The 23,380-nt window shown below is 43.3% G+C and overlaps 1 protein-coding gene across 1 annotated transcript in view; it reads right to left on the bottom strand.

Moving 5' to 3' along the window:
- The window catches only part of LOC148020061 (putative inactive purple acid phosphatase 1), a 51,258-nt gene extending 28,095 nt beyond the window's left edge, over window positions 1-23,163 (bottom strand). The window contains exons 1-3 of the mRNA XM_087700337.1: window positions 22,955-23,163; window positions 917-1,144; window positions 464-558 (exon numbers count right to left, since the gene is read on the bottom strand). Coding sequence (XP_087556463.1) covers window positions 464-558; window positions 917-1,141 — 320 coding nt within the window. The 5' untranslated portion in view covers window positions 1,142-1,144; window positions 22,955-23,163. The remainder of the gene's footprint in view (window positions 1-463; window positions 559-916; window positions 1,145-22,954) is intronic.
- Between the last annotated feature and the right edge of the window lie 217 nt (window positions 23,164-23,380).

The raw sequence follows: 23,380 nt of genomic DNA, 5'->3' as shown, positions 1-23,380 counted from the left end.
ACTTTGAAGTGTGATGCCAAGCCCCATTCTGTAAATATAATTCTAGACAAACAAGCCCAGGTGGGAATATGTGGCTGAGAATGCTGCATCTATCCTGGCTTTGATAGATGCTACCAAGACTACATCTCACATTTCAGCTGCCAACACATCCCATGCTTGGTGATCTAAACCATCCATCACATAAGGAGATGAGGTAGTGTCAAGTGAATGCTTCATGCATTCAAATCTCCAAAACCAAACCCGGGCAAGCAAAAGAAACACATTTGGAATCAGCCCAAATGACAATCATTCGTATTTTACTGATCTCCAGTTTTATGTTGTTCAAAGTTTAAGAGTCACAAGTCCCTTCTGAGATGTCTGAATGGCAATAAGAGAATTAAATAATGAGTTTAGAATAGAGAAAGCAAGATTTAGTATCTGATAGTCAGAAGCAAGTTTAGAACAGGAAAGAAGAGGGCCATACTTGAAATCAGCAGGTGAAAACACGCCAATCCAGTCAGTTGTCACTGCTCCAGAAGGCCTTTTGAATTGTACAGTTACAAAGTCGACATTTTCACCCTACAAATGATTCTAACTTCAGAAGATGGTTCGTAGCAACATTGAAGAATCTAACTGTTAGCAAAGTCTATGGTGCATTTACTACACACATCCAGGATATGTTCAGGCACATGATACAAATTTCTTCCAACCACACATTTAGTACCATACAGTCTACCAAACCCAAACCTGAACACAGACATATCCTCACAGCAGGTACCATCTGAAATGACCGAAACAATGTTTGAAAAAGAAACTCGAGTGAATGCAAAGAATGACCCATCTTACTCTAAGTTTCTGCTATCTGATTGACCCATAATAAAGTTTTATTGAGGATTTAGAGAACCCAGATATGTTTGTTTTTAGGTCTTGTACATACAGTAGTGCCAAGTAGAGCTGGGGAAGCCTCTATTGAAACCGATTCATCGAGCAATGATATCATTCTATGCATTGCTATCTTCGAGAGAGGTTGATTGTTGTGTGTGTTGGCTGTGAAATGAACATGAGATTTGCCAAAACTTATCTCTGCACATACTACATAAATATGAAACACAGTAAACCACAACAGTTGAATCTTCATCCTTTGTGTGCATGACGGTAGCATTGCCTGCACAAATGTTGAAGAGTGTAAGTCAGATGAATTGTTAATCCCTCCAACACACACCCTGGCTCTCCTTAACGTTTCATATAACATTTTTGCCACCTATTTCATGCATTTGACAATACTCTGTTCCATTTTGGTAGTCGATCAAATTGTTTAGTGGTCCTCTTACTATTAATGGCATGCCTGAAATCTTTCTCATTCTTATTCAATAGACTATATTTCAAAGCCTTGAAAACACATGCTCTGATACATGAGTTCTTAAGGTATTGTATGCCCTTGAAGGGCTTTCTAATAGCAAACCCTTTCCTCTTTTCATGAATTACCTTTAGAGGTCACAATTGGAGGAAAAAACAAACAGAAATACTGTAACTGCAAATTATTGGAGACAAAAAGTAAGTTGTTAAAAATCCAACTGGAATTCACTTGGTTTTATCATCCTGATCAAGAATTATCAAGAGAGGGAACTGCTGCCATTGATCCAGAATTCAAGGTTGAGGAAATCTCCTCCTATATCCTGCTGCATTCATTTTCACAAGTGATAGAAAGCCATCATCAAGGCATGCATAGAAGGCTACTCTAACAACATGGTGTATGGGCGCATTGGAACCTTTATCTCACCCCTTGCTCATATGTTCAAAGTTCAGTAGAGGGAGAAGAGAATGCTGAGCAGAAAAAGAACAGATCAAACCTTGAAACAGCAATATGCATTACTAATTTACCAGGAACATGGAGAAAGGGTACAATGTTGATAATCCACCCCCAACTGGATAAGGCCAAATCTGGCCAATTGTAGGATAGCCTTTAGTCTGGCATGTCACATGCACTTCAGCTTTGTCAGATCCATTGCATCCCTCAGATTTTATGTCCATTGGAAATACAGTGAACTAAGAGAGCCTGCCTTTAGTTTGTATCCTTGGTGGAAGGTAGATTGTAATCTCCTTCACTAAAGCTGCTGGTGGCCCTAGCTGTGCAACACTAGAGAACATGCCCATTTGTGCTGCATACTGAATCTATGTGCCCCAATGGAAACATGTTCCAAAGCTGAATGGGCTGTGAGGAAGTGAACTCTAAGAATCTGGACCCATAGCAGCACGAGTGAGAATTCTAGGGCTAATAGAGTGCACAAGGTGTAGGAGTTGAGTTTCAACATGACTAACAAAGGAAATGCTCGAAGAATGGAATGAAATGAGAACAAACTAAATGAACGAGTGAATGAGTGATACAATGCTCAACCAACTGCAATGAAGCCAGAGCTGAAGCAAAAGCTCAATGTTCAGGTGGAGCAAAAACCCTAACAAGCCAGCATCTCTCAAGCAGTGGGCTGAAGGGGGGACTAACAAAGTCATTGATAACATAAGCAGTAGAGTGTGCCATACTTGGAACAGATGCTGCATGGAGCAACCAACCAGCACTCGGGTGCCAGAATGAATGTCTCACCATTTTGTAGGGTTCCAACCAGTGTGAAACAGCGGAAAGCAGGAAAATGCAGCAGTCTAGAGGTAGATGATGACATAGTGGCCTGAAAAACTCTATTTGACAGCAGCAGCAGTAGTGCTGTGGGCTTTGGAGGGGCAAAACACGCGCTGCGAAGAGAAGAGTGCCACAATTGACCGAAAGCAGGTGCCAAGCCTCCATTACCAGTAGCAGGAGTGTGGCTGCCTTTCCATCAGCATCTGATACACACATGTTCTTATCAGCCTGGTCTTCTTGTTTAGCAGATGGCTATCACTGCACCACTAAGGGCATTATGTTGAACATCTCCTAGCATATGCCAAAGGCCATTTTGATGAGGAGTGTCGATCAAAGCCAAAGGCATGCGACCCAAACAAAAGAGTCAAATCCCAGCCCCTCCGTTGGGTAAACCCAAGCAGGGGAGGCAAGGTGGTGGCAATCAAAATCAGGGACCATATTGATAACATACGTTTCATACTTCATATGTGTGCGAGTATGAAAGTATAGCTGAAGTGTGATTCAAACCCCGGGCTGAATCATACGTTGCCCTAATTTTTTCTTTAAAAAATATAAGGGTGATAAGTTAAACCTTGGTAGAAATTGTAAACATTTCAACAAAGCTTACACTTTGAAGAACAACCATAAAAGACTATGGAATTTGTTAAGGGGACTGTATGAATTTTGAGAGAGCTTGTGTAGGGCCTAGGCTGTAGAGCACTCAACACAGCAGCATGGGAGAGAGGGAGAGGATGAGGCTGAGCACTCAGCAGTGAGCACACTGCATAGTGCACAGGCTGAGCACACACTGCCCTGTATTTGCACAGGCTGAGCACGCTGCACTAAATCTGAATTTCTGCACATGCTACCTTGGTTCTGCACAGTGTACAAGCTGATGATTGGTCGGTTGTACGCGAACAGGCTGAGGCACGCAGGCTGCACATGCAGTTAATCCACATGAAAGAATATTGAGACTGCAGGAAACAATGTTGCTAGGCAAAAAGCAACAGTTCTGGCTAGTCATGAGCCATTTTTTTAAACCCAAAAAATGGACTGGTATGAAATGGCTTTTCATACGTTTGCATACCAGATGTTTGCAAACGTCGAGTATGCTGAATCATACACATCTGAATCCAACTATCTCAGGGACAACAGGGCAAGACCAGACCAACTCTGTCACCGTCAGCCATCACAGCCACTATTGTTCTCAACTCCAAAGGGCATGTCTGATTGGTCTGCTGGACATGAGGCTCATCTCATCTCTATGGAGGCATCAAAGGCTTGAAGCTTAGTCCACATTTCCCAATTACCTCCAGACAAGGCAACCGCATAGGCCCACTCTACCTAACCAAGCACATGATCTCCTATTTGGATCGTGGCTAGTGGAACCACCCATCACATGACCCCCATCCAAGACATTTTCATCTCCCAAGCTTCCAGCCAAAAATGTCCGATGTGGAAACTCCTCAATCAAGATTCATGGTCTAGATTGCATCAAGTTTGATATTGAATGAGGGCTGGAATCTTGCTTCGTTGGACAATGTATATTATGTTCCTCAACATAGGGAGAGCTTATGGTCCGTTCAGTATCTTTCCCGATTGGGGAGAGCAGTTTTCTTTATAGCCACCACAACCGAGGGCATAGACTCTTGGACTAGTTTAGTGATTGCTTGCAGCGAGGCACAACCTAGTGGCCTCTACATGATAACCCAATTTCTTTTGTTGAGAAACCACTTCTTCAGTTTACACATTTCATTTAGGGTTTTGCACTCACAGCCCCAAAAAGGGTTGGTATCCATATTTTGGTCATTTCATCTATGGGTGCCCACTCAGTGGTGCGCCACCCTAGACAGCTTATGCATATAAATGGGCCATCATTTCATTCATTCTTCACCCACTTCAATCATTCTTCACCCCTCTTCCCTCATCACTCCAACATTCTTCCCTTCTCTCTCCAGTCCTTCCATTGCCCTCACATCCCTTCCGATGGACATTGCAATTCATGGCTCATGGTTGCCTTCCACCTTCTTCACTCTCAGCTTCAAGCGCCTTGTTCCATCATCAAGTTTTGCATTTTGGAGCTTCCCCACAACTTGGTGTCAGTCCTACACAGCTGACGACATCCTGTCCCACTAAGCACTCTTCACACTGTCTACGTTTGGAACTTCTTTGCCTAGCGTCAACTCTCTATAACTAGCGATAACATTCTTCAGCTAGCAACAACCTTCTCACCCCTGGCGTCAACCCGACACATCCCGGGTATTTGTGTTTTGCAGCCTGGGAGATCCTCCACATTTGGCGTCATCATATTCCACCTAGCATCAGCATCTAGGTGTTGCTCTCCCTACGTTATACAACTCCAAAACCCTTTGGGATTTGCATTTGTTGCCCAGGTCATCTCCCTAGTGTCTGAGGACCATGGTTTGCTCCCTTGATAGCTCGTGATCATCTTCATCACCTCCGACGACATCAGAGGACTATGATTCATTCCCTTGACAGCTGTCCTTCACCTTCCAATGATTATTTTGATAGCCCACTTCTCGAAGGACTGCGTTTCGCTTCCTTCACTATGCAGATTCCCCACAAGTGTGCCACCTGATTCAGATAGGACAATGCAGTCATCTTCTAAGTTTCGACTCCACTATATTAGCTTTCCTTCCCAACATGATTCAGTGCATCATCAACATGTTCGTGTGTTTCTAAGTTTCTCTTTCTCTCAGTATTTGCCATACACACTTTGCGTTTCTCCTCGCAAACCCTACTATCTCTCTGGTCTCTTGTACATTTTTCGACATCTTTCCCAACCGATAGCCGAGGGACTCAGAGTTCCACCACTTTTAGGGTTTAGTCACCACATAGGCGTCTACGAACAATGAGCACCTTTGGAACTATCACTTAGGACACCTTGGTATGACTTACTCTATGATTTGTCACACCGTCAAATGGTTGAGGACCTTCCTTATCTAAAACTGTCCAAGGATGTTTGTCTAGTCTATTAGCTAGGGAAGTAATATTGCACATCATTTCCTCAACAGACCATACACAAAGCTAAGGTGCCTCTTAGATGGATTCATGTTGATCTGTGTGGGTAAACATCCACTGCCACCCTTAGTGGCGCACTGTCGTTCTTTTTTATACTGGATGATTGATTCATGTTGATCTTTGTAGGTCAACATCCACTATCGCCCTTAGTGCACACAGTACTTCTTTTTAATGGTGGATGATTTTCACAACACATGTGAGTGTATTTTCTAAAGCATAAATCTGACGTATTCATCTACCTTTCTTCATAGGTGCTGCTTGTACATAATCAGACTAGTCGTCGAGTATAATGTATGAGGAGTGATTCTACTTGTGAGTTTATCTCCCACAAGTTACTGAGTTTCTACAAGAGCATGGCATCACTTGCTAGCTCACCTCTATCAATTGTCCCTCTTAGAATGGACTCACAGAGTGTAGGAACTGGATTGTGATGAACATGGCATGTTGTATGCTATTCGCAGTAGCATAACTTTCTGAGTGCCTTTGGGTTGAGGTTGTTAACACTTCGGTATGCATCCTCAATTGATGTATAACTGCAGCAATTTCGCAAAGGACTCCCTTCAAGGCATTTTTTTGCACTCAGCCTATCATGTCCCATTTCAAAGTCTTTCCGTGTCATGCCTACATGCACACTCTTGATGATAAGATAGGAAAGCTCACTCCCCGAGTTGATCTCCTAGTTTTTGTAGGCTACTCTTCTGAGGAAAAAGCCTACCATTTATTCAATCCTCAAACAAACAAGGTGATTGTCCAGAGAGATGTCTTTGATGAGAGGGATATTGTACATACCACTACATCGGCCTCTGAGAGCCGATCCCTCCTCCTTCCACATCATAGATAGTGCTGAGCTAGATCTGCTACCTGCCCTCCTGACCCACTTGCAAAGCCTTCAACACCCATGCCTCCATCGCAAGACACATTACCTCATTGACACCAACAAATAACGTGAGATTCGCGGATCCTTCCACCAAATTCCATTCCGAGAGGCCCTAAAAGATCTGCCTAGCTTGCACCCACCAATGTTTCATTTGCATATGTCTCTATAGTAGATTATATAGCACATTCTGAGCCAGAGAGTTGGCAAGAAGCTCTAAAGCATCCTCAATGGCAAGAGGCCATGGAAAAGGAGCTTGTGACCATTGATCAAAACGAGACTTGGATCTTTGTGGATCATCCGAGCCACAAGAAAGTCGTCGCAATCAAGTGGATCTTTAGGACCAAATTGAAAGTCAATGGAACATTGGATAAATACAACACTTGCCTTGTGGTGCAAGGTTTTCAACAAAAACATAGCATAGATTATGAGGAGACCTTTGCACCCATTGCGCAATTGACATCACTCCATTTGTTGGTTGCACTAGCCGCTCATCATGGTTGGCCAATCTATCAGATGGATGTCAAAAGTGCCTTCCTGAAATTGTTACTTAAAGGAGGAAGTCTATGCGAAGCAACCCTCATATTACCTTTTGCAGATTGTAAAGAGAAGGTCTTTCGTTTGCGAAAAGCTCTTTATGATCTAAAGCAAGCATTGCATTCCTAGTTTCACAAGATTGATGAGTTCCTTAGGACTCATGGATTTCATTCTACCCCTTATGTCCCAAACTTATGTATTAAAACCACTTCAAAGGGGATCACCTACATTCTCTTGTATGTTGATGATTTACTTATCATAGGCTCAGATTCTCCTACTATAGTGGATATTAAGGCCCAGCTTTATTCCACCTTCGAGATGAATAACCTTAGTTATTCTATTTCTTGGGGATAGAGGTAGTTCAATCTAGGGATAGTAGCTTGGAGGAGCTAGAGCTTTGCTGTCCACACCCTACATGTAGAGGATTAGCCAAAGCTATCCACCATTGTCTTCTACCATTAGGCACCTGCTTCTCAGCCTTTCATCACAGATTCAGACTGTTTCCAGCTATCTCCACACTGCTGATCAAACAATCGATCACCAGATTTCTATGTTTACTACTGCACGCTGCCCCAAAAACTGCATTCCAGCATGTTCTGCTACCGTCTGAAGCTGGCAACAGCTTGGAGAGTTGTGTTTGCTGCATATTGCTGCCACCCAGCCTGTCCACGCCATCCAAGTGCTGGATTTTGTGCAAGTTGCTGCCAACCAGTCTGATCATGACCTCCAAGAGCTGCATTTTGCTGATCTTGTGCATCGCCAAATGCCACATCATCATCTTCTTGCACATTTGCAGCTTCCAACATGTCTTCTACACATCATCAGGCATCCTACTGCTGCATTTGCTGCTGCCAAACACATCCAGAGGCTGCCTTGCTGCATTTGGGGGTCTGCCAAAGTACGACATACTCTCCAGTTGATACTCTCTACCCCAGTCCTCAAGACACGAGTTCAAGGTCAATATTCTCCACCGCTTAGTGTGTTTGCTGCATTGAGCATTGTATTCTATTCAATATTCATTCATAATTATTCACCGTGTTCATTGTCTCTGAGTTACCCTAACCCTAACTATGTTTTTTTATCAATCTGTGTGTTCGTCGCACAATTGTGTTGTGTTTTCTGTGGTTGAGCATTTCTTTACCCCAACAACTCATATAGTCGTAACAAAGGTTGCCTAACCGAAAGTGTCAAAGGCACTCCTTGTCTAAAGGTGAATTGGCCACAACCAAGCCATGCATGCAATGAAACTCAAAGCCCATGGCAACTGGCTAGGATAGAAACTGGGTCATTAGATACAAGCCATTATGCTATACTTTGCTACAAGCAATCACTAGACCAATCTTGTCATTATCATGTTCAATGTATCACTATACCTTGCCAAAAGCAATCACTAGACCAATCTTGACATCAATGACTTCAATAGTGGTTGATGTGAAAAAGACTACTCTCTATAAGTGGCAAAGTTGATGGATGGAACGTGGATTCCCCCCAAGCTAGGCACATAATATGCATCATCCAATGTATCAAAATCAAGGCTCTCATTGGTATGAAACTTGACTTTTTCAATGCATTGAATCTTGGTGGAGGAGATGTTGCTGCAATGGACCCTTATTGCCACCGGCCCACAAGCTACAAGTGCACCTAGAATTGTATTCTTTGTTTCTTTTAAGCATAGAGTTGGGATTTTTGGTTCATACTTTCCTCTCATCCCACTCTCTTCTACCAGTTCTCTTTCATTTGTTTCCAGTAGCTTAGGATTAAATTCCACCATTGCATCAAGTACATTAGGAGCATCTCTTTCTTTTCCTATCACTTTTTCTTTTTCCACACCACATGTTAGCTATCCACAAGTGAATGCCACTTTGTACCTTGCCACATCATTAGCGGAAATGCCACCCATTAATATTGTGCCTAACACATACCTGCAAGTGAGCACATATGTCTATCCTAGGACAGCTACAATGGGTATTCCCCTCACTCGCCTTGGACACTCACCACCCCATCTATCGGCCTCTCAGATGTAGGGATATCCATCCTCTTCTTATGGTGCGTTGTCACTTACTCCATGGGTCACTCCCCCATAGGGATTTCCATCCTTTGCCTAACATGCCTCTATCCCTCCTCCTTGGGCCTAGTAGTTTCTAGCCTTATGCAACAAGTGCTTGAATCAAGGTCTTTGGAACCTAGTAGTTGGTTAAGAGTCCATGTTGGTCCACCTTGATCACATTCATCAATGGAGAGCTTGCAATGCTACAAAAAATGAAGAGTTAATTTGTAGGGGCTATTTTCTAAGTTCCATTCCCATTTATAAAACTTTTCCCTAGCATTCAATCATTGGAGGCATCTTCTTGACCACTATGCGACAAGAGGTCAAACCCAATGCATCAATTTCGATTATGAGCTATAGGAGTTTTCTATTAAGGAAGGGGATAACAAAAAGTCAAGTTGACCAAATATAGGTGGTTACTCACCAAGTTCGCCACTATTGGCTCATCGAAGTCAAACAACGAATTCAGTTACATTCTTCTTGAACAAGCTACCTTCTAAATACTTCCACTTTATACAGCACACCATTTTGTCTAATTGTCAACCTTTTATGAGTTCAAATGTTAGTTTTTGTGTTACACAAGGCTGCATAACCAAGTCCACAAGAAGACCCCATTTTCCTATTCAAAGGGGGCTGAAGTAACTAGTTCTATGAAGGAGAACACTGGAGGTGGCAAGAATACTCAAGTTGGGAAGGTAAATCAAACTTGAGTGACATCCCTTCCTTGGACGGAACTAAAGACACCAAAGAGACCAAACCCATTTGGCAATAGCTTCCTAAAAAGAATAGGTTTTGCACACACTGCTACAAATCAGGCCATGTAGACAAGTGTTGTATCAAGGCCAAGGGTCTCCCAACTAAGAAACCATAGAAAGCCATGATTGTCTCCACTCCACCTAGACAATTGAGTAAGGTTATGCCTCCTACTATTGCCCCATCTACTCTTCCCGGCGCACATGCCACTAGACATGTGGCACACAAACATTGGGTGACCGGTTTGCTAACACTACTCCATTCGCACTCTTTGTATCCATTCTAGGAACTCGTACACCGCTATCTAGGACCATTTCCCCGCCTAGGACCATTTCCATGCCTCCACATGAGTTTCATTGGTAGAGACCTGTGGATGGCCATGCGCAATGGTGGCCACACACTTTAGGCTAGCACCCTTAGGGTACACTGGGCTAGTCTAGTTTTTTGTTAGTTCCTTAGGCTAATGAGTTGGGCCCAAAGGCTACTATGCCATTAGGCTGCTTAGGCTTTAGGATTTCCTTCATTTGTCTTCCAGTGCATTCACACACTCACTCATTCACATATATATTTTCTTAATTTTAGCTTCACTTTTTGTTTTGTTTTGTTTTGAAGCATCATACTATGAAGCTCTCTTTTGCAGATTCTGATCATTTTTGTAGGGTTTTGTACTTCAATCTAGAACTAACATACAAGTTTGCATTGCTCCTTCCTGGGCTGGAGACATGGGAAGTTCATCGTTCCTTTGTGGTTTCATCTTCCTTGGACACTTTCTCTTCTACCAGCATGGAGGTTTCCCCTCCTGAGGTAGATCTTGTTAGCAAAGTATGTTAGCTCATGTGCGAGTCTGAGCATGTATTGTGGGCTAGGCGCATTATGAAGATATTTTAGGCATTTTTATTGTGTAGCATTTTATGGTTTATGGCATTTATTGCTGGCCGAACTAACATATTTTATGGCATTATTCATGCCTATATATTCTCGGCTCCTCCTCAGTCAATCAGTTCACCACTTGAAGGTCCCGTGTAGAGAGGAGCCAATGTCAATGCCCACGCAGCCAATGACTCACTATTGTATGCGACAGTCTCATGTCTGATATGTGGATTCCATTTCCTGAGCATACGTCTGAGTTCTTGTCTGTATTGTGTTCTTTCTTTCCCTTTCTCTTTTGTATTGTGTTTCAACAATTTATTTCAACATATGTTTATGCTTCCATTGCTGCACCACTTCTGACATGGTATTAGATTTTAGGATCGGTGCTCCTGCTGTGTTTTCTTGCTGATTTTAGCATTGTTTTCACCCTTGCTGATCAGATGAGTGCTGCTCCAACTTGGCGACCTGTTTTACTTGCGTTTTTTGCTGATGTCAGCATCCGTACAACCTGCGTGTCCATTTCAACCTGTGTTTTGGTGTCATTGCATCTCCTCTTGGCTGGACGCTTGCATTATCAAGCCGTTTTTGCTATTTTTGGCAATTTTTGACTTATTTTTTTATTTTTTGCAACAACTTTTGTCTTCTATTGGTCAGATTTTCAGTTATATTATATGTGAACTCTTGTTTTTTGCAATCTATGCTCGTGTTTTGGCTATGTTCCCTCTCCAAATACCTTCTTTTCTCTACTTCTCTTCTAAACCCTCTACAGATGGCTCCTTCATTCACATCCACTAATGACAAGCTCCATGGACCTGATTATCATACGTGGAGTGTAATGATAAAGGCCTGGTTCATCCAAAAGCGGTTATGGTACGTGGTTTGCAGAGCTATTGCATATCCTCAACGGCCTTCTCTTGTTCCAGCTGATTTTGATGAAGACGACCATGAGGAAGCAGTGCTTACATGGGATTCGGATGATGCCCGTGCTTACTTGGCCTTACTTCGGTGTATTTCCAAAGAAGTCCTACCAGCAGTCACCTCCTGCAGGACAGCTTTAGACGTATGGTTGAAGTTGCAGTTGACAGCTTCGGACTATACAGTCTACCCTATCAGAGGCACATCTTGTTGGTACAGTACTCTACAAACTTCCTTAGGAGTTTCATGGAGTGGCGAACGCTTTACGGGCACAGACATCTACAACTCCTATCAGTTTTCTTCATCTACCCTCGATGTTGCTTGAGCATGAGACGGCTTTGCGACTACAGGGGTGGCTTCTGTCACATTATGGATGTTCAAGTGAGGCTCTTGTAGCCTCAGAGAGGGGTTTGAAGACGAAGAAGTTAAAGGCCCAATGTTACCACTGTGGCAAGAAAGGCCATTTGCGGAAGGACTGTAAAGAGTTAGTGACTTCTAGGAAGAAAAAGGAGCCGAAGACGAAGCGGGATGCAAACTCCTCCGACGAGTCATCCTCTACCTTAGATTCCGACTTAAATCCTTCTGCCAAGGTGAAGTCCAAGGCGCGGCAAGGATCATGTTCTACGGATCGTGGGAAGGGCTTGGTGGCCCCTTCCTCAGCTGCTTTCTAGTGGTGGTGATAAGGTCATCCCTCACAACTCTCCAGTGCCAGAGAGGGAGTGTGAGAGGGTGGTGAGATGGGGCAGCCGTGCCTCATTTATATTTCTATATAGATACACAGGATCCAGAGAGGGACGTCCCTGGCGCATCGACCAAAGTCTAGCAAGTTCAAATCCTAGAGCTAGGATTGACATCTAGGTTCATGATGGGCTGATTACTTAACAAAGAGTGGGTGGCTTTCGTCTGGAGCTCACATAAGGGGATACTTTAGCGGTCTTGCCAAAGAAGGGGGATCCATGGTCATTTATGCACTACGGCATTGGTGTCAGGATGGTCACATGTGCTACATCAGAGGCATTGTTGACAAACATTGAGAGCTGCTATGATCTTCTCTATCTTCAAGAGTTGGTACGATCGACATTGACATCAGGTTCTCTCCGAGGCACCTTGGTGGTGGCTTGATTACCCATTGCCGGGGTATCCATGGTTCTACTTGGTGGTTCTCTATTGTATGGACTATGATGAGTCATATATTATTGTATCACTGTATTGTATCAGATCAACCATGATCTGAGAGAGGGTGTTATTAGAGTATATCAACTCATGTGTGAGTCTGAGCATGTATTGTGCACTAGGCACATTATATAGATATTTTAGGCATTTTTATTGTGTATCATTTCATGCTTTATGGCATTTATTGCTGGCCGACCTGACATATTTTATGGCATTATTCATGCCTATATATTCTGGGCTCCTCCTCAGTTAGTTCACCACCTGAAGGTCTCATGGAGAGAGGAGCCGGTGCCAGTGCCCACACAGCCAGTGACTCACTATTGTATGTGACAATCTCGTGTCTGACATATGGATTCTGTTTTCCAAGCATACATCTGAGTTCTCATCTGTATTGTGTTATTTCTTTCCCTTTCTCTTTTGTCTTGTGTTTCAGCACATGTTTATGCTTCCATTGCTGCACCATTTCTGACAAATCCTGCAACCTCTCTTGATATTATGTCAGCAATAGCTTCTCCAGCTAGGGTGCTTCATCTTCATCCTTCTTCATGGTCTCAACACCACACAAAGACTGATATCAAGCCCCTCTTCCTCCTTTGGCATCGACATCCATGGTTGAAAGGGGGTTCCTACTCTTTCTTGGTATTCTACAAGTTTCGTCATTTGTCTTCCACATCAATTCCCCTTTCTTGTTGTACCTCCCCTTTGCATTGCATGATCATCATCACAACCTTGGAGTAAAAACGGGCTTGAGCTTTTCTTACAGTCCCTTTTAGGTTCAACTTTTGGGTCTAAGAGAGGGTGTTGAGCGAAAAATGCATTACAAACTAATTAGCTCTTTTACACAAACCCAAAACATATAATTACCAAAACTTTCATTAAAAAAGAAATGTGTTCATAGAGAGTTTTTGCATTTCATAAGCAAAACCCTAATTTGGGAGGCTCCACTTGTTGAGAAACTCTTCACCCTTCACCCGCAGTTTGCGTTTTTGTGTTTCTACATTTTGTGTTTAGGGTTTGCAACCCCAAAAAGGGGCGCCATCCTAGACTAACTGTGTCTTTTTATAGGCCACTCTCTCACTCATTCTTTACGTTGATTCATTCAGTCCATCACCCCTTCTCTCCAGCCTCTCCACTACCCTCACATCCCTTCAAGAGGACATTGTGGCTCGTGGTTCGTGGTTGTCTTCATCATCTTCCTTGTGCTACGACACCCTTGTTCCCTTGTATCACAATCATTCCATTCATCAGAGTTTCTTCTCTCTTCTCTTCTCTTCTCCACTCCATGTTTGTCGAGTTCACTCCGTGTTCCTCCCCGCAAACCCTACTGTCTCTCTAGTACGTCATCTTTGGACATGGTATTATAGCTGGGTCTACTCAAACAACGGCAAAGATCCTCTACTCCAATGAAGGCAAAGACCAATGGCAGGTTCGGCATCCACTTCTCTTCTTCTTCTATTGCATCAACACTTTTTTTAGCGGCTGTTCTAAGCTGCATTTGCAGCCTGCAGCTCAGCCAAACTAGCCCAAGGCTCAGCCCAGCTTATGTTTGCACCTAGCTGACCTCCGCCTGCTCCGCCTAGCTCATGGCGGCTGTTTTTTTGCCGCTGGTCTACTCCGCCCAGCCCCTAGCGGTTGTCTTCTACCAGTGGCCTGCTCCACCCTGCATCCTGGCAGCTGTTTCCTATCAGCCAGCAGCTCAACTCATACTACTGGCGGCTACACCCAATCTCCCTGCGTTTTTCACGCGGTTGCTCTTCTGGCGGCGCTGGCTACAAACTGGCAGTTCCGCACAGCCAGCCGACAGCACTAGCTACAGACTGGTTGTTCTATCGAGCCAAGTGGTGGTTCTTCATTCTATTGATCTGTGTTTACAGCAGGCAGTTCTTCCCTATCTTCTTGCATTTGCACAGGCTGCTACTGTGGCTCAGCCAGTCAGCTGGCAGTACAATCGGCACTGTTTTTCCTCAGCTGGCGGCTTTTTCCCACAACCGACAGCTACACCTTAAGTACTAGTGGTTCTTCCCAACCACTAGTGGTTTAGCCCACTTCCAACCCTTCCCTACCCTCCCACCCCTTGAGGCGGACATTGTGGCTTGTGGTTTGTGGCTGACCTCTTCCTTCTTCAGCAAGGCACACTGGCACCCATGGCTTCTTCCACAATAGATCACCAAACTACTGGGTGCTCCTACTGCATCACGAACAATCATCCCACTGAAGACTATCAACTTCGACCTTTGCTCCCTGCCCCTCCAAAGTATATGCCTCTTCCACCAGGCACTTTTTGTGCCACCTCTCCTTTTTGGGCCACAGAGATTGTTCTACTTCGGCTATCGGAGTATTATGCTCAAGGCAAATAATCCACACCCGATGCGCACTAAGTCCTTTCGAGCACATGGAGGCTCTACGACCTTATGAGGCGATAAGCCCTCCTGGAGACCACCCCACTGCGCGGAGGTTTCCCCCACCCACTTCCAGGTACAGTGGCTTCCATGGCCCACATCTTCTCCACAGTCCACTCTCCTGAGAGCCTGCGATTGTTCCCCACCCTTGGCTCATCCTAAGCCTCTTTCTTCCCCACCCTCTTCCACTCAGGTTCAAGAGGCCACTTCTGGGTGCTTTTCGGCTTCTTCTTCCGAGCCCCAGATACCTTCTTCGGCACGACTGGCAGCACTTCCTTTGTCATCAAATGCTTTGCAGTCTGGTTGGATTCCCTCTCTCTCAGACTAGGATTTAGAGGGGGGTTTTCTTACTTCGCCCTCAGAGGGGGGGACTCCTACTTCTACTCCTGTTTCAAAGCGAGACTCTATGTGCCATGACGTTCTTCACACACCACCACCTTTCACTTTCAAGGAGTGGCTCTCTTTTGAGCAATCATTTCCTCTACTCATACCCAGGATCTAGAGGATCTACCTAGATCAGGACCCTTGGGATTTTAGCAACAACTTGGCAGCTAGGCCTTCGTATTCCTTCCAACATGGAGTCACGGAGCTAGTGGCTTCTCTCTCGAGGTTGAGTTTTGGGTTCTACAGCTCATCCAGTCTCCTGACTATCTTCAAAGGTCTCCTTTCAAGTGGTAATCTCAGTTTACAGGGTGGATCTTCTTCGTCCCTTGGTCAGCATGAAGCCACCTCCTGAGATGGAGTACGGGCATATTCTTATGGTTCTCGACACCACACAAAGTCTGACATTCCTCCAATGCATTGCATGATTTCATCATCCTTGTACTAGGGTGCTTGGGCAAGTGAACAATTTCCCCACGAGGGACATTGTCGAAGTGGCACCTACTGCATGAGCATTCTTCAGCATGTAGCATTGCATCTCCACCTCACTCTTCTCTTGTTCCCCTTTTTGGGCCTGAGAGGGGGTATTGAGAAACCCTTCACCCGCAGTTCGCATTTTTGCGTTTTGCGTTTAGGGTTTGTAGCCCCAAAAAGGGACACTATCCTAGATTGACACTGCCTATTTATAGACCACTCTCTCACTCATTCTTTACAGCTGATTCATTCAGTCTGTCACCTCTTCTCTCCAACCTCTCCACTACCCTTACACCCCTTCAGGAGGACATTGCGGTTCGTGGTTCATAGCTGTCTTCATCATCTTCCTTGTGCTACGGCACCCTTGTTCCCTTCTATCACAATCATTCCATTCATCAGAGTTTCTTCTCTCTTCTCTTCTCTTCTCCATGTTTGTCAAGTTCACTTCGTGTTCCTCCCCGCAAAACCTACTATCTCGCTGGCACGTCATCTTTTAACACCACTCATCTATAAGTAGAGAAGCTGCCCCTCATTCAGCCCTATCCCTTTTCTGCTGGCCATCTTTATCGTCAACAGATTTCAACCATCAGCTAGTGCCCTCCTTCCATCAGGCACCTTTTCCAATTGTTGCTACAATGATCCACAACTGATACGCATGGACTTGGCAACCTATTGAACCTTTGTTTCACTCCAATTTGCTGCCACCCTCTTCTCTAATTACAATTGAGGACATCTACCACCTGTTGCTATCATCCAAGAGGTGTCCTAGAGTTTGCATTTGCTGTCATAGTCTACTGCCTTCATCCAACGCCTATCTCAACCTGCATATTGTGGTTGATTAAGCCGCCCCGCATTAGCACAGCCTTATCTAGCTATTGCTTAACTATTATCAGCCTTGGATGATCAATTTCTTGCACATTCGGGTGGTATACTACTGTGTTTAGCCAAATTCAATGTCATGGGGGTGTGAAATTTTGAGATGCTTTAATCTTGCTGATAACATTTGATTAAGTTATTAATCAAACGTGTAAGGTTGTTTAAGCACATGTGATGCACATGGCAAATATTCCATAGTAACAGGCCAAGGACCTCGAGGATGAAATGGGTGTCAAAGGCAAAAGCTGTGATAAGTTATGCTGACTGCGTTTTGTTGGTCATTTGGAATCAGATTCGACCCTAGGGCAATCATTTGGCCAATAAGTGGTGTCAGTGGTGACACTAGGGACTAACATTAATTAATTAATTAATTAATGTCAATCTAAGGGTCAACAGAGGTTGGCGACCACTTCAGGTTGCAAACGGCCTAGCTAATTTAATTATGAATGGGCACATTTAATTTTGGACACGGTCAGAAGGGTTGAATTTAATTTTCAGCATTATTTAATTCTGAAAATTAATCAAATGACTGGATAATGCTGGAAAATGGGTTTATAAGGTTGCCACTTGGCAAAAATGCCCATACAATACTGAAAAAACGTTTCTGGAGGCTAGAGAGAGAGATTCAGTGCATTCATGATAAGGAAAAAAGAGAGAACATGTAGCTAGTTTGACTTTTCTGCTGTGGAAGACCTTCTGGAGGCTGGAGCAGCAAGAATCAAGCCATATGATACAAGCAACAGCAATTCTAGGACCTTCAAGAGCTGATGACAGCAGTTTGAGGCCTCCTAGCAGCTGATGACAACATTTAATGCTGTTTGGTATAGGCAGCAATCAGATTTCAGGCCTTTCTCGCATGAAAATCAGAAATCTCTCTCTTTCTTCTGGCATTCTCTCACCTTCTCCAGCTTATGCTTAGTCATTCTCACCATTTCTCAGCCTTTTGGATTAGATTTTAGTCAAATGTGGTGGACAGCAGATAGATCTCTATTGTAGATCCTAAATTTTTGCAAAAATTAGGATTTTACAAACACCTCAAGACCCGTGTCAATTGGTAAAGGCATCATACATTGAATTCCGCACCTGAAATTTGTGTAAGTGTCAGGAAATTCAAATGTCAACCCATTCATTGTAAATTGGAGCAACACTTGGCCAATTGGTGGTTCCATTTGTGCAAGTCATGGGTGAAGAATTGAGGGGCAATTGGCCCAAATCGATTGCTGATTGTTGCTACGGAAAGGGGCTTTTGAAACAGCAAAGGAGATTGTGAATCTTAGCTTGTACTCATTCCATTAGCTATCAAGTTAAAGAAATACCAAAAAGGGCACCAGTTTTGAGGCCACAGGGTATCTAATGTCCAAGATTATTAAGGTAATTTGTGCATTTCAAGTTATGTTCATTCGCTAATTGATCTAATTAAGTGCTTAATCAGGGAATTACCACCCTTTCCAAGAAGGAAGACTAGTTTCATCCAATCTCTAGACTACTATGTTTTGATTATCAACTTGCTGCCCTTTCCATTCTCAGAATTATTCAATTCCCGCTAGTGGTTACAGCACTTGAGATCCATCTCCAGTGGATATTACACTCCAATACTTTGCCTTTGAGCAACGTATACACTCTTTCCATCATTTATAGCATTGATTCATTCGCTTCAAAGTTTTCTCTCTTCTTTGTTTATGTTTGTGTTTTTCCATTTTGCATTTGTGTTTTGCATTTATTGCATTATTGTCGAAGTTATCGTGTTTTCATCATGTTCGTATATTCTATGTTTTTTTAGTGAAAACCCTGGTATAACTTCACACATCCAACAGATCTGAGCCGCATAGTGATCAATAAAGTGACCCCCCCCCCCCCCGGTCTAATGTTGAATCAAAGCATCACAATTGAGAGTGTATTCAAGGAATAGCCCTTGCATAAACTCAACTACGGTAGTAGTGCTTACAGGTTTTCCAAGAGCAGATAGCCTTGCATGAGAACCAACAGGTGGCTAGGGTTCCAAGGTCCCAAAGGTCTTGCGAATCCAAGACATGCCACATCAAATTTGACCAGGTAGTAAAGTTAGACCCCATTGAAACAAGTCATTAAAAGTATTCTTGGCAAATGTAGATGTATGGAATGAAGTATGGGTGCCACATGAGGGGGATATGGTGGGAAGGCAAACATGGAGCCCGGTGCTTAATGCAATACCATATATGGTTATGCATGGTGACTTGTGGTCTATTGCACAATAGAATATCGAGTTACTTGATAGAGGTTTGATGGCCCAGTAGGTATGAGACACATGCACAAATTGTGGTGCCATCAAGGTGGTGCTAGGGGCTCGATACACTTGGGAGTGAAACCCTTGCGTGTAGCCCCTCCTAGGTTCTTGGTTTGGGGGACATGGTCATGGCCCCACCACCAATGCACCTCCATTGTCTAGCTATAGATAAAGAGAAAAACCCTATGGATATGTGTCTAAGTATTGTGTATCCCTTGGTATAGTGGAAGTGTGTCATATGTAGATAGGTAAATGCGCAATAGCAAAATGTGTTTGATATGGTGGGATAGGTGAAAATTGAAAGTATAGTGTGCACCAAAGCAACATTTCCTAAATCAACAAATGAATGAGAGGTGTTATGTTATTTTTTTCTTCTTGAGACACTGCCTTTTACATTCACATACTAGTATGGATTAAGGTTCACGAGAATATTTGCATTTGTGTCCTACACATCAACTGAAGTAAAAAAAGGACAACATAAATTTAGAACCTATTTACCTTTCAGCCAATCTAATGGTTCCCAAAAACTTGATATGGCATCTCTCCAATGTCAATGTGCCCCCCTCACCTAAGGAGTTACAAATCCTTTTAAGTGTCATACTTGGGCTGTTATGTACCTTCCCTTGGATTGTATGCATAACCATGAAGATGATATGCCACATCAACTGAAGTAAAAAAAGGACAACATAAATTTAGAACCTATTTACCTTTCAGCCAATCTAATGGTTCCCAAAAACTTGATATGGCATCTCTCCAATGTCAATGTGCCCCCCTCACCTAAGGAGTTCCAAATCCTTTTAAGTGTCATACTTGGGCTGTTATGTACCTTCCCTTGGATTGTATGCATAACCATGAAGATGATATGCCAAAGGGATAGCAATAGTGCATGGGGTAATGTGACATAAGGGCTTAACCCTAGCTTCACATTCTCCATTTACATCCTCAAAAGCTCTCAAAACTCATCATGAGTAAGTAGGTAACTAGATCTTTGGTGAGATCCCTTCGATTTGAGAATCTTGTGTTCGGGATATCCAATACCAATCCCTCAAAGGCTCCACGAAAGAGGGTGTTGATACCAAAGAAATAGGCTCTAAGGGGGTCTGCATTGGTGACTGTGGTTGAGACATTTTTCTCTTGCGTTCTTACTTCTCTTCAATGCCAAGCTCTCAGATCAAGGCTTAGGTATCTATATGAGTACCCAGCTTTGATACCATGTGAAGAAATGCTCAAGCAAAAATAGAGAAATGCAAACTTTGTAACAAACAGAAAGTGTAATGTAGAATTTAAGATAAAGAGAACACAAAAGATGAATGAATGAATGAATGCCATATGTTGAATATGCTATAAAGGGGCTTTGAACCTTCATGCCTTGATGAGTAGGGATGAGGTGAGCTAAGCGGTGTCAGAGACACTGGTAACAACCTTGAGAGTCTGTTGTACTCGAGAGGCAAATCCTAAGATGCAGCAGCAGCAATCCACCGATGTCAAATGATGACGACAGATGATGATGACAGCAAAACACAGCTCCAGCAGCAGTAAATGCAGGTCTGATCTAGGCAATTAAGATGTCGTCACTCCAGGCAATGTCGGTAGGCTGGGCGGCTGCTGTGTGGCCTGCTGTAGCAGAAAATGCAGGTGCAGATGATGACAATGGCTGGCTGAACCTCCAGAGCAGCAAGATGCAAATGCTGGCAGGTGGATGGAGGTTGTGGACAAAAGGGCAGGCTGCTGGAGGCTGAAACTCAAATGTGGCAGCACTAGAAATCAGGTCACCAGCTGGTAGGAAGGTCGCCTGGCTAAGAGCACAAGAATATACTGTTTATAAAGGAGTTTGGTGCATTTGTCCTACTCTTCAAAAATAAGCCATTTGTTTTTGGTAATTCAGCATCAAATGCTTTTGGGGGACTGTTTTGAGAAGAATTAATTATGGGCTCACACTAATTATGTATCAGTTCAAGCCCTAATATTAGTGGCTCAACACATTGTACTCTCATGTACAATCAACTACAGTGCTTTAATCACAGTAACCTGAACTAGACTCCGAAGTTGGTTACAAAATGACACCAGTAAAAGTGCCATTACATTTTCAGTTTACTTTCATGGTGTCCCCAACCCGAAGCATTGGCAGCTTTAGTCACCTTAGAGGAAAATTGCATGTCCCAAAGTGTCTATCATTTAGAGGGATAGAAAAATACCCTCAATCAATTCATGTCACAATTAGTTATCTTCTACGCTATATCTCCATTAGTGCCACAATGTAGTTCAAAGTTTCCCTGGGTAATACAGCAATTATCATCTTTAAACCATTTAGCTCAGCATTTCAGCCAAGATGTTTCTTGGAAGTATCAAGTAAAATAATGGATCATTTGAACCTCTCCAGGATCCTCTAAAGCTTTATGTAAACATTTCTATGATATCACCGCATACCAGATATCTTGAGACCTTAATATACTAGCAATGTTCTTAGAATTCACAAGCTGATGTACGAATGTTTATGGTAACAAGAAGCACACTTAGAAATCATTCTCTCAGTTCTTCAAGTAGTTGGAACCTTGACAGAACACATCTTGTGGTTCTTGTCTCTTACAGAGCAAGTCAACAGATATATCTATATGGTGGTTACTTTTGCAAAGCAAAGATTCACTATGAGGAGAGTAGCAAATGACAAGTTGACTCAAGTCTCTACTACATGAGGAGCAATGGAGAACCAATGTGCACACATATAGTTTTAGGAGCCCCAGATGACATGTTGGCTCTTTTGACACATTGGTTACACCAGCACTGTGACAATTCCAAAACTGTTCTCAGAGGCATTTGGACCACTATCCAGGGTCGTAGCCTTTCCATATCAGTATTGCCTTGGCCTCTTCCTCTTGGAGATCCATTGACATAAAGAGCACCTCTTGTGATCTTGGGGAAGGCACCTCGGGGATGTAGAGTAGCACACGCTTACAGACTATTTTAGAGCTGCAGCCACATATGATACTCTAGAGCACATCTCAAATAGACGTATGGATCCACAAGAGAGGGGAGAACCTTGGACGAAGCCACATAGATATGCAGCCACATACGATAGTCTAGAGCACATCTCAAATAGACCTATGGATAAAAAAGGGAAAGGAACACCTACAGATTGTGCCGCTCAGTGCCTGCCAGTTCACATCCCCATCTGAGGTACCAATCTATCTTGCTTTAGCTCATCTATGCTGCATACACCCATAAGAGACATCATGGGATGATTTTGATAATCTTAACTCTGCACCTTGTCATAATCTTAACTCTGCACCTTGTCATACTAGTTCTACACCCATTTAGCATTGCTGATATTAGCATTGCAATACTGGCAATTGAATTTCTAGTTTTCATTTGTCCCAACTATTTATTATTTCTTAGCTACATATTTCTTTTCAGCTATGTTTTCTTTACTCTACTTGGAAATATGATAGTTCCTTGAGCTGTATCTATTTTTGTCTCGTAAACTGATTTGGCCTCTTGTAGACATTAATACAACCCCCGCCCCCCCAACACACTCTCTCTCTCTCTCTCTCTCTCTCTCTCTCTCTCTCTCTCTCATGTTGCTTATAGATTGTTGCTTATAGATATAGCAAACAGAAAACTTATGCAATGATAGACTCCGAATCGGAGTCCTTACTTCCCTCGATATCCAGGCATACATCAACCCCATTTAATCGATGCTGTTGATCATTCCCGATTCGGTGCGAATTATAATCAAGATGCTATGAACGATTGGGAGGCTTACTGAATGATGATACGGAACGACGGATTCTTCGATAATTCAAGCGCCGACCAGCCAACACCGCATGAGTTTGGGAGCCAAGAGAGCCGTGGTGTGGCAGCAGAAAAGGAGGTGAGGAAGGAGAAGGGGGAGGAAAGATGCAGGGAATATCCATCGCCCTGGCCCTTTCAAGCAAGGCAACGTTGTCTCGATAGTCGGTATTGGGTTCACACTCGGGAGAACGAAAACGGGGAAGGGGTGTTATCCGATGTGTGCATCTTTTCTTTAGATTATTTAAAGGCTGGGCTTCATGGTCCCAAGCCGAGAACCACCGAAGCTCCTTTTGCCAACCCGAACCTGAAGGCATGGTGACAATTTTTTGCGATTTGAAAAAAGAAAAGAAAATTAACCAAAAAAAAAAAAAAAACCAAAAGAAGATTTGAGAAAGAA

This window comes from Lygodium microphyllum, chromosome 19, assembly GCF_053477565.2.
Source record: "Lygodium microphyllum isolate KBCC chromosome 19, Lygodium_microphyllum_v1.1.10, whole genome shotgun sequence".
In the NCBI taxonomy this organism is placed as follows: Eukaryota; Viridiplantae; Streptophyta; class Polypodiopsida; order Schizaeales; family Lygodiaceae; genus Lygodium; species Lygodium microphyllum.
The sequence above is the reverse complement of the archived record's forward strand: the minus strand, read 5'-3'. Positions and strand labels throughout refer to the sequence as shown.